At 39.9% G+C, this 12,223-nt stretch overlaps 1 protein-coding gene across 1 annotated transcript; it reads right to left on the bottom strand.

Annotated features, from left to right (window-relative positions):
• Positions 1-214: 214 nt before the first annotated feature.
• On the bottom strand, positions 215-2,619 carry LOC120107419 (pyrophosphate--fructose 6-phosphate 1-phosphotransferase subunit beta 1-like). Its single transcript, XM_039120688.1, has 5 exons — positions 2,442-2,619; positions 2,159-2,320; positions 1,868-1,989; positions 464-517; positions 215-316 (listed from the first exon to the last, which is right to left on the bottom strand). Exons 1-5 carry the CDS (start codon positions 2,617-2,619, stop codon positions 215-217), a joined length of 618 nt encoding a protein of 205 aa, XP_038976616.1.
• Between the last annotated feature and the right edge of the window lie 9,604 nt (positions 2,620-12,223).

Below are 12,223 nucleotides of genomic sequence, written 5' to 3'. Positions count from 1 at the left end.
TAGAATTAACGGTTTGACCGATGTTGTGTTAAATTATGGATTAAAAATAAAATTCAGGGGATAAGCATAAGTTTTCTCTCCACTATCACAAAAGTCACATCACAAACAAAATTTTTTATTAAAAGCTAATCATATTATCATATTTGATTACATTGTACTTTAAAAATATTAAAAACATACATAGCAAATTTCTAAATAAACAGTCTACGAGGTCTCAAGGGTCGACGGCATCATCATCTCTACGAGTAGAAGTATCAGCAATCACAACAAGTCCATCCAAATCAAGTTTCAAGGCTGTCTCTTCAGCTTGCTTAAACTGATGCATATGAACATAAGAGAGCATCAGTCAGTTAAAAAATGAGAAGAATGAAAATTTAAAATCAATAAACAGGGTAAAAATGGCTCACAATAGATACTGCATTTATTCAAGAGGTATTTGTAGATACATATAGACAATAAGCACCTGTTCTGGAGTTTCAATTTTGTCCCTTCCACTGCAGATCATATCAAATCCACCCTATTTTCATATCAAAACCACAAAATTGAAGTCAAATAACTTACTTCCAAAAAAAAAATAAAAAAAGATGCAATTATAAACTACATAAAGGTCATTACTGTTTAAATAAATGCTTGCATGAAACAAGTGTGCAAGGAATCAACGTACTGGGTGCTACCTGGCTAAATATTTGTATGCATAGGCCACCAACTAGACTGTAACTCAACAGTCAAACAGCTGATTAGCATTCATAGCATGATAGCACATGGTGTTGTATCAACAGAACCACTAGCACAATTATGGAGCACCACCACAATTACCGTTATGGAATGTTAAGATGAGCAAATTTTATCTGAGGACTATGTTGAATAATGCAAGAGTACATTTGTTTCTGATACTCCATAGTTTTACCTTGATTACAAATACATCATGTCTTTCCATATACACTTTAATAGTTTAGTTTCCGTGCTGCCTTCTCAAAGAATTTTACGTTCAAACAATAACTTTCGCAATCTAGAAGTGAATATTTTCCCTTCCTCTCCAACCAATGTATGTTACTTTTCATTTCAATAAAAGCACCCAATAATTCACACTTCTTCGATGTTTATTATCTAGCCCCTTTGGTTTTCACAGCAATACTCACATGTCATGCCAACTTAAAACAATCATGGCCAGTCCCAATCATGATAAGAAAGGTAAAAGTTTGCCATTAGGTTCACAGCCAGTTGTTAAAAAAAAAAAAATCCAAACTATCAAATGGATCCAAATTTGATATTCACAACTGCAAGTGCATCACTTGTTTTATCTAAAGGTAGTGCTAAATAGAAATGCTTGGAAAAAGAGGATTAAATAGAAATGCTTGCAAGTGCATCACCAATCATTATGAACCATCACCAAGCTTATTGGAGGCAACTGAGCCTCACAGTGTCAAACCAACAACAGGGAGCAAATCTATTGTATTTTATTGGCATCATAATACTTAGGTACAATATTTAGGCACAATGGCATTCCTTACAAACCATAAGCTTTACTTTGCACAGACTAATCCTCTTTTTTTTTTCTTCAGTTTTTTTCTCTATTTAAACTTACAGATTCTGGACAACAGTAACAAAAAAAGCTAAACATCTATTAAAAAGCAAGCAAGAAAGAAAGACCATGAATACTCCTATCCAAAACTAGGTTAGAAAAATCAGCATCATCATTCCTCAAACATATTTTTTCCCATATGATTATTGTCTAATCAAGGTAAGCACGTGTGAATAGTATATTAATGTGAAATTCAAGAGAGAGAAGAGGGAAAACGGTCTATAAACCCTGTAGCATAGAAAGATGCGGTTGGTTAATCCAGAACTATTAGGGCGAGCCAGATACCTGATTTCTATAAGGATAGATGTACTCTGAAGTGAGCTCCATGTATTTGCATTTCATGATCCCTGCTGGACCTCCCTTGAATCCGTACAGCGTGCTCCCCTTGGCTCGATCCTGCAAGTAATCTACCATGACGACAAAAAAGATGAGGAAACCAAGAAATTAATCCATCACACAATCAACCAAAAGCACACCAAAAAAAAAATCATCCATGACCACAAAAGGATATAGAAAGAAATCAATCAATCAATAAGGGGTAAAAATCCAAAAGAAACAATGAAACGAAGCGCTCACCAAAGATCCCAGAGATGACATTGTGCCCACCGGGAGCCTGGCCTCCAGAGAGCACCACTCCGACCTTAAGACTCCCAGCCATCTCCGAAGGAGCGGAACCCGTCGGAACTAGCGTGGCGGAGGGCTGGCCGAAAAGATTAGGAAACAGCTTCTTGATCTCATCTGCAATCGATATCGTCACAAGCATGACAATCACAACACAGACCATCATTGGCCTCAGATCGATCGATATAGATCTCAATCAAGTCATAAGGGGGAGAGAGAAAACAGGGGAGACAGATACCGGGGTTCCCGGCGGCGGAGCTCAGAGGGCCGTCCACGATCTTGAAGGGTCCCCTAACGACGGAGGGGAGGGGGAGGGAGTGGTTGAGGCGGCTAGTCTGCACCTCGCTGTACACCGCCGCGAGGCGGCCGGGCGACGGCCCCTTGCCGCCGTTGGCGAGGATGGAGTTCGCAGCCATCCGTGGAGATCGAGAAAGATGATGAGATGAGAGCAAGCGACGGAGAAGATATATCACTTTGTATAGTGTGCTTACGGTCCTTTTATAGCAGGGGGAGAGGGAGCAGGGTGGGATCGGTTAGGGTTATCGCCACGGAGTTATCCGACGTTATATGATCAGGATTTAGGGGGTGAGGGAGAAAGTCTAGGGCTCAAGCCTCGAGCTATGAACCACCAGTTATATGAGCGGAGGTGAGGCAACGCTCGATCTATGAACCGGAGAGGAGGGAGGAGGCTTGAGGGAGAATCGGGAGGCGGAGAGGCGGAAATGCTAGGGCTCGATCGGGTGGGTACTCAGGGAGGCGGAGAGGCAGAAAAGGATTCCAGGCTAGGGATCGATCGGGAGAGGAGGAAGCTACCGACGCTTCTTTGAAGCGTGAGGATGTGTGGCGCTTGGGGTATTTTTTCCCGACGCTAGTGAATAGCGTCGGCAAAAAAGGGTCGGCTTTTCCCACATTTCCTGTAGTGCCAATACTTATGCTCAGTTAAATTAATGACATGAATGAAACCGTTTACCTCATGTGACAAAGCAAAATTACTCTTAGGTGGAGAGAAAATGTACATATTTTGTTATGCCCTTGGATGGTTGTTATATCACTTAAGATTATTTTGGCTATTTTTGAATTTTTTTTTGATACCTCATTTGCGTCCTATTTAGAATTAACGGTTTGACCGATGTTGTGTTAAATTATGGATTAAAAATAAAATTCAGGGAATAAGCATAAGTTTTCAAACTATTAGGTGTAAGTGTAATTCAGCCTTAGTCCTAATTTTTTTTTGTAATATACCATAATGTATTTTTTTTCTCAAGCGAGAACATTTGAACTTTGAATGCACCCAAATATCACATCATATTTCCTCCCTAGTCCCTAAATAAAAACTTTTTGAAAGAAAAATTGTTTTAGGGAATGTTTGATCATAATTTTCTAGCTCGAAATATTTATCTTATTCAAATGCTGTCCTTTCAGTTCATCTTTGATGGTTTGATTGTTAAATCTTGAGAGAAGAAAACAAAGTATACTTTAAATCTAAAATATTCCCGTGAAAGCCTACATGTTGTTATTTTAATTTGTAAGTTAAAATTTGACTCGTATTCTTTAAAAACTTTTAAAAAGCACCTACTCCACATCATATTTACATTTTAATTACCTTACTTTTTGGCAATCTAGACTCTCCCAATAACATAACTTAATTCTCAAGGAATAAAAAGGAGAGAAGAAGAAAAAACAAAACTTCCTTTATGAATTCTACTAGCCAATCTGAATCTTTTTAAGAATTCATTCATTGAGGAACTTTACTTAATAAACATATGAGAGAGAGAGAGAGAGAATTTGATCAACTGTCATGCTATATCTCTAGAAAATTTGACTAGGTTTGAACTTTAAATCATGAACAATAAATATGATGTGGGTGGCAAAAAGAGCAATAAATATGATGTCATACGTGGAGTCTATGTACGTAGATGAGGAATTGAGGAGAGAAAAAGAAAAGGTCTAAGGTTAGTCGAGAGTGAAATATAATGGGCAAGAACTAAGGACTCGTTTCACTATAGAAAAAGTCGGTTTTATCGATGCTTTTTTGCCGACGCTTTTTAAGCGTCGGCAATTTTTGGTCTAGCGTCAAAATTTGCCAGCGTTTGTAAAAAGCGTCGGCAATAGACAATGCTAATAGGCGTCAGCGTAGTCACTGCCTAAGACGACGCTAAAAAGCATTGTTGGAGCCTATTTCGTACAAATTCCTAACCCCCTTCTCCTCTCTCTCCGTCGCGCGCTTTCAAAAAGGTGATCCCTAACCCCTCCAGCCGCCGCACCCCCCTCCCCCCCCTCCACCCAAAATCCCTAACCCCCTTCAGATTCAAGAAGCCATCTCCTTCCCCGACCAAGTCCTCCTCCTCCTCAAATTCCCCTCTTCCCTCCGCATTTCTGACCTCTGCCTCTACTACTCTTTCTCCCTCTCCATCACCACAGGCGGCGGCCTCATCCTCGGCTCCCCTCCTCTTTTCCCCGCTTCTCTTTGTGGCGTCGAGAAGCAGCGCACAGAGAACATATCCGGCGATGATGTCTTCACCCGCCTCTTCGTCGCCGTCGAGTCCGACATCGACGATGCCCTCCAGGTCCTCCTCCTCTTTCTCCCTTCCAGGGTTTCTTTTCCTTGATGTTTCCTTAGTGGCGCATTTTTTTCTTTTCCCTGTTGTGTAGAAATCGGAGATGCGAAAATAAAGATTGTTCTCCCAAGTGCAGGAGAATCGCACAAGTAGTAAATTCTCGGGAGTCCGAGGTCGAATCCTCAGAGAACGAAATTTATAGATTATTAGCATAATTTTCAGATTAATTAATTAAATAAATTTGTGGATTAAAATGATGTTTTGATTTTCAGAAATTAAATGCAGAGACTAATAAACACAATTCAATGAAATAGAAATGGTAGGGATCTGGAATCCCCCTTGATGATATTGCATCCAAGGAATAAACTCTATGGTTCTTGATTAAAGATTAAATGTAGGATAGATCTAATCATGGTATATGTTTCATGAACATATGAACTCAATTTCTAAGCATTCATCGTGCTTTCTACGTCTACGACGAATCAAATACTAAAGCAATCCATATATCAATAATCATAATCCATTAAAGATCTATCTATGAAATAACTACGCATGGATCAAGAACATATCAATAAATAAATCATTGAAAGCAAAAGTTTAGAATTTACTTCAAAGAGAAATACATCAAAGGTTCCTCCATCACCCTTCCTAGGAAATTAGCCACTCATTGAAAACATTAATCCCCCTTTCATTTTTTTTCTTTTTCTTTTCGGAAACAGGGGAGGCCCTGTTTCCCTTTCTTTTTTTTTTCTTTTGACAGAGGGCTACTCCTCTGTTTCACCGAATGGGAAGGAATAACATCCTCCCAGCCGAGCAGAAGCCTCATATAGCTCGTGCGATGGATCCCTGATCCAGTTGCGAAATATCCGAACGCGGAATCATGGGATTTGGATCACGGAACGATCGCAGGCGTTGGGCGTGGGAGATTCGGACCCGGATACTTGACTGGGACTCGGATGCTTGCGAATCCCGGAAGAATCGGATGCTGGTTCGGAGGATGCGGAAATGGGAAGCTTCACGGGAGAAGCTGGAGCGTGGACGCTCGGTGGTAGCTTGGGAGATCTGAACCGTGGATGGCTCGCAGAAGATGCTTGCAGACGTTGTGATGCTGGGAGATTCGGACGTGGCATGCTGGGAGGCTTCACGGATGAATCGCTGATGTTAAGATGTGTGGACTGCGAGGAAGACGGAAGAGCTGGGACGCATACGCTGAGATCATGGTGGATTTGCACGCGGACGTGCCATGCTGGGATTCTGGATGCAATCTCAGATGGCTGAAGTCGGGACGGCTGGATCGCAGCTGATACGGGCTGAGACGCTTGCGAACGGAAGAGCTGGAAAATCGCCGGGAAGAGGTGGAAGACGCATGCGTTCGTGAGGAGCTCGAACGTGGACCGCTGAAGATCTGGGGATGCTGGGATTCTGTGAACGTGGAAGCTTGGGAGGAAGGAAATCCGAGACGCGTGGGATGCGAAGATGCTCGGGATGGTTGCGGACGCTGGGTCACGGACGCGGATGAAATGCTTCATGGGATGCTGACCGGCTGGGCTTGAACGCTTGGGATTGGTTGGAACTCGGGTGCAAGATAGCTTCACAAGCGGAGAAGACGGACTGCTGGTGCTTGGGCTAAGATGCAGAAGAAGCTGGGTCGCACGAGATGCTGGGAAGGGAAAATGAAGCTGCGACGAAGTGGACCGCTGAACTTGATCTCCTTTTAGTGTGCAACTGGGGTCGTCCATGCGGTTGGCTGGTCACCTATAGTGATGCATCTTTTTGAACCCAATGTGCATTTTAGCTTTGATTTCTGATCACCTGTACCCTACAAAAATATAATATTAATGCGGCAATTTTATCATTATTTGTTAGCAATAATACTAATTTAAGTGATGTATAGATCGCACTTTTGTGCTCTCATCAGCGGCCGGGGAGAAAAATAGGGCGGTGGCGGTGGCGATGAATGCCGAGATTCGGCGCACTAAGGCCCGGTTGATCGAGGAGTTGGCCCTCAATAAGGTATGTTGAGAAATATGGATAGTTTTTCATTTAATTTTTCTTCTCTCTTCTCGAACTGTAAATCTTTATGCAGCTTGCTGACCAACTATACTGGGAGTATGCGGATCTGGCCATGCCGGATCTCCGGTGAACTCCACCTCCCTCACCGCTGTGATCCTCGCTTGCCACGGATGCAATATTCTCAGCCTTCTGACTTGAGAAGAGTGGTAGGCAGCCAAGCACGACATCTATTCGATGGAATGCTGAAGAGAGACATAGTACATACAAAATTTTTGATGTACATTGAAATTTACAGAACCCCCTCGCAATAGCTAATCTTGGGATAGTGACATCTAATTGAGGTTTTGTTATTTACTTTTCAGAGCATTATTGCATGTTGAGTGGCTATACTGGTAATGAGAACAAGATAGCTCTTCACTTTAGTACTGCCTTTTGGCCTAATGTAGAAGTTTTAGGAATGGTTGCTCCAACATCATATGTCTGTGGCTATTTTCTCAATCTCCACAAAGCAACAGGACATCCTGTTCTTATGTACATGGCTGCTGGAAGGTTTGCTCATGACATTGAGAATCTATCTGATGAAGAAGCTGTTAACTTTGTGATGCTACAACTTAAGAAAATGCTACCATATGCCACAGAGCCGGTAAGATTCTATCACCTGTATTCATTTGTATTTGTGTTGTACTCCAATGGTGATTTTAGCTTCAGACTAATTTTTTTAACTGTAATTTTTCTTTTTCAGGTTCAGTATTTGGTTTCTCGGTGGGGTACAGATCCAGATTCCCTTGGGTCCTATTCTTGTGATCTGGTTGGGAAGCTAGCTGATTTGTATGAGAGATTTCGCACTCTTGTGGATAATTTATATTTTGCTGGGGAAGCAGCAAGTGTTGATCATTCTGGGTCTGTTCTTGGAGCTTATACATCAGGTATCTTGGCTGCGAAGACTGCCGAAGGCATATATTATTGCAGCATGGTATCTCGGATCGTTTCCAGATTGTATTAAGGGAGGCAATGTCAAAAATGATACCCTTCCAAATATCTAGGATGTAGTTTATTTTTTGCTGGATCAATAACGAAACCGTGTATTATCTGAGAATAAATGAAAGTAGATTTTTGTTTTTTTTGCCATATTTCAAATGGTGCCTTCATCATCCTCGAGTCTTTTTGTTGATGGTGGTGCTGTGCTCTTTTTGACACTCTCAATGCTACATAGGCCTTTGTCAGCCAAAAAAGTAAAAGAAAAAAAAATGCAGCTTTCATTCAAAATTATTTTTTAAATATATTTTTTTTAAATATTTATAACGACACTTTAAAGCGTCGTTAACTAAAACCAAAAGGTTAAAAGCCGATGCTTTAAAGCATCGCTAGCTGGGTTTTTAGCGACAATTTTTAGCGACGCTAACTGGGTTTTAACTAAAAGGTTAAAAGCGTCGCTAAATAATGTTGCTAAAAACCCCTTAGCAACGCTTTCTAAAGCGTCGGCAATTCTTTTTTCCACCGCCGACACTTTGGCGACGCTTTTAAAAGCGTCCGAAGAAAACTTACTGACGCTTATAAGCATCGGTAAAAGCCTTAAAAAGCATCGCCAAATCTTGTTTTTCTTGTAGAATTTTATTTGGTTCGCGGGAAGCATTTTTTCTCTTAGAAATATAATTCTTAAGAAGCAGATTTCTAGAAAGAGTATGCCTGAAAAAATACTTAATAAAAATTAGGTTTTTAATGCCTCTTTAATGTTAAAGGGCCTTTTTGGAAAAAAATAAAAATAAAATAATTTTCGGCTCATGAAAAAGTAACTTTTCCATGTTTCTCATGTAAAAGACTTTTTCATAAAATGTGTAAATCATATTTCTATGAGAATACAACTTTTTCGTCTCTCTCCTTTGAAAATTCCAACCAAACAAAAGGCATTCCATTACTTTTCCATTGAGCATACTTTTTCTCCTCCTTTTCCTGCAAACCAAACGAGCCCTAAGGTTATTAGAGGAATATGGCTTTCGGGAAGTGCCAGCAGCGCTCATTAATGCTCTTCTAACTACTGCTTAACTTTGGACAACCCTTTATATCCTTTTTGTTACTTATATATATGAGGTAGGCATACTTTCCATACAATTCAAAAGCAATGATAGCTAATACATGTTGATATGACATAATAGAAGGGTTTTGGTCGTTTTTGACTTACAAAAAAAAGAAGGGGAACTAATCAAAAGTTCATTAATTGTCTTATTTTGAGATAGTAGAGTGACATTATATAGAAAGTCATAGAGGAAACCAATATGACAATGATGGCATGGTCATTGAATCTAAAAAGCTAATATTGGCAGTATATTTTTTTGGCTTGCATCTATCACTACAGGAAAAAGAGGTATTAACGACCTATTTTTGTCGATGCTTGTATAAAGCGTCGGCAATTTCCAGCACAGCGCCAACAATAGCCAACGCTTTTTAAAAGCGTCGGCACTATACGACGCTTATTAGCGTCGTCGTAGACTTGGCCTATGACGACGCTTATTCGCGTCGTTGAAAACCAGATTCCCATCAAAACTCGCGGCCGTCCCCCCTCCTCCATCCTCGATCGATCAAGCCCTAAAATAGCCGACCCTCCTCTCCCTCCTCCTCCCTTCTCTCCGGCGCCGATCCTTGTCCCATCCTTCTCCCTCCTCTCCGGCGCCAAGCGACCTCCTCTCCTACTCCCTCCTCTGCGGCGCCGACCGGGAGAGCCTTGAAGGTATTATTGTTCTTTCCCCTTTTCGATTCCATTGTTTTCGTTCGGTTTGATCAGATTCTTGGTATGTTTGATTGAATCCCTCCTGTATTTGATCATTTGGGTAGAAACCTTTTGTTGGATTTTTGTTTTTGTGGATCCCTAGAAGGTATTGGATTAGGGTTTTTACGGCTTATTTATAGATAAGAGCATATATTCCATCTTGCGCCATTTACTCCGCTCCCAGATCAGATTTAGCTGCATAGGGACATCTAGTTTGAGCATATATTCCATTGTTATGCTTTCTGAGTCTAAATGTGCTTCTAAACTGCTGTATGCTCAATGCGGACGATGCATTCTGCTGTTTGATCTACAGTGTCATCATTGGTTTTGATGGTTTGCGCAAGGACAGCTCCTTAGATAATTCTAGCTCGAGGAAGAGATATAAAACCAGCTTTAACTTCTTCTGACTACTATAGAATCAAAGTGACTTCTTCTAACTTCTTCGTGTTCTTCTAGCTCCTTAAAGCTTCAAAACTGGATCATATTATGATCTTGTACAATTGTTCACTGACGTGCATTAATTTATCTATTCGCCGAGAAGGATTCAATTACAGACATTTGGCACCTTTCTCCTAAATCGATAAGCAGAGCCGTTGTCTATATCTGGAGGGGATACGGGATTGATAGCCAAAATTAATATGACACTCAAATAGAAAAACTAAATTAACCCACACAAATAGGTGCAAAAGTACAAAGTTTACCACCATCATGAAATGCATGTTCATTTCTTGTTTAAGCTGTAGTTTATGATGCTTCAAATTTTGTGAGGGAAAAATTTACTTTAGCTGATTTCTAAAACTTCCTGAGTAATTTCTTAGTTGTATTGCTGGCTAAGTGCATTTAAGAAAGTGCCATGATTAATTACTAGGCCACGTATGTATACAATCAATAGGGCTGTTGCAAGGATTTCGTACGAGGAAGTGCTAAGAAATGCATTACATCAAATAGTATTTCTATTATTTATATACAAAGCATACTAATTCTGTAATATCACTAAGATGCTTTGTGATGTAGCATCAGATCAGCATTCTAGGCCTAGGTTCAAAGGAACACCAGTAAGTGGAAGCCATTCATTTTCCATCAATGAACACTCCAACTGTATATGTCTTTGCCTCTTCCATTCTATGCAGTAAAATGCATCACTTTTGAGTTGTCTCGCTTTTGAGCCAGCATAGTTATTTTTATACCATGAGTTCATATTGGTGATTCATACCCTAATTTTGTTTATTATTATTTTATATTAGTTGCAGTTCAATTAGTATTTTAATAGAATGGACAAAAGTTGGATAAATAAGTCGAGATCCAGTGCCGAATATTTGAATGGAGTTCAGAATTTCGTTAAATTTGCTTTTGAGAAATCTGAAATGAATGGGAATATTTTTTGTCCATGTCAAAAATGTGTAAATTGTTTTGCTATCGCTCCACAAACTGTTGAAAAATATTTGGTATGGAATGGTTTTCTGAAGGGTTATACAGAATGGATATTTCATGGAGAGTCTAAATTGTCGTCTTCATCTAACGAACCCTTAATTATAGAACACACTGCTAGTATTGGATCTAGTAGCACTGATAGAAATCCTTTTGTAGAAGATGATATAAGGGGCTTACTCAGAGATGCTCTTGAACATAATATTAGAAATTTAACAGATTTTAGTGGAGAGCAAGAAGAAGCTCCAATAGGTGATGAGCATACCGTTACTGAATCTATACATGTTGAGGAACCTATAAACTCTGAAGATAACACAACTCGGTATCATAACTTGCTGAAAGATTGTGATAAAGAACTATATCCGGGTTGTAAGAATTTTACGAAGATTTCTTTTATGGTGCATTTATTCCATTTGAAATATTTGAATGGATGGTCTGGGAAGTCTTTTACTATGCTTCTTCAATTATTAAAAGATGCATTTCCAGAAGGTGTTATTTTGCCATCAACTTCTTATGAAGCCAAAAAACTAGTAAAAGACTTGAATCTTGGATATGAGAAGATACACAGTTGTCCAAATGACTGTATTTTATGCCGTGGTGAAAATATTAATGAAGATTCGTGCCGAACATGTGGATCTTCACGATGGAAAAAACAAAATGAAGATGAGCATGATTTGTCGAATGAAGTGGATGCTAAACAGTCTAAAAAAATTCCGGCTAAAGTTTTGAGGTATTTTCCTCTCATACCTCGATTGAAAAGGATGTATGCATCATCAAAGACGGCTTCCTTAATGAGATGGCATGATGAAGGACGTACAAGGGATGGAATGTTAAGACATCCAGCAGATAGTTTAGCATGGAAAGCATTTGATGATAGGCATCACGAATTTGCTTCTGATGTTCGCAGTGTTAGGCTGGGTTTGGCAACTGATGGATTTAATCCATTTCGAACGATGAGTTCTACATACAACACTTGGCCAGTTGTTTTGGTTCCATATAATTTGCCACCATGGATGTGTATGAAACAGTCTTCACTTATTCTGTCAGTGGTTATTTCCGGTGATAAGAGCCCAGGTAATGATATAGATATTTTTCTGCAGCCTTTAATAGATGAATTGAAAAAGTTATGGCAGGGTATTGATGCATTTGATGCTTTCACTGGCTGAACATTCAAATTGCGTGCAGCTCTTATCTGGACAATCAATGATTTTCCTGCATATGCTAATTTATCCGGTTGGAGCACTAAGGGGCGTATTG

The sequence above is a fragment of the Phoenix dactylifera genome, unplaced genomic scaffold, assembly GCF_009389715.1.
Source record: "Phoenix dactylifera cultivar Barhee BC4 unplaced genomic scaffold, palm_55x_up_171113_PBpolish2nd_filt_p 000857F, whole genome shotgun sequence".
NCBI lineage: Eukaryota > Viridiplantae > Streptophyta > Magnoliopsida > Arecales > Arecaceae > Phoenix > Phoenix dactylifera.
This window is presented reverse-complemented; position numbering and strand designations above follow the sequence as displayed.

What these genes read in the sequence shown, in the direction of transcription:
- LOC120107419 (XM_039120688.1), bottom strand. Translation starts at nt 2,619, where the DNA reads ATGGCTGCGAACTCCATCCTCGCCAACGGCGGCAAGGGGCCGTCGCCC. An exon ending in CTCCGCCGCCGGGAACCCCG is followed by an intron (nt 2,321 to 2,441) that starts GTATCTGTCTCC and finishes TATCGATTGCAG; the next exon opens with ATGAGATCAAGAAGCTGTTT. An exon ending in AAATTGAAACTCCAGAACAG is followed by an intron (nt 317 to 463) that starts GTGCTTATTGTC and finishes CATATGCATCAG; the next exon opens with TTTAAGCAAGCTGAAGAGAC.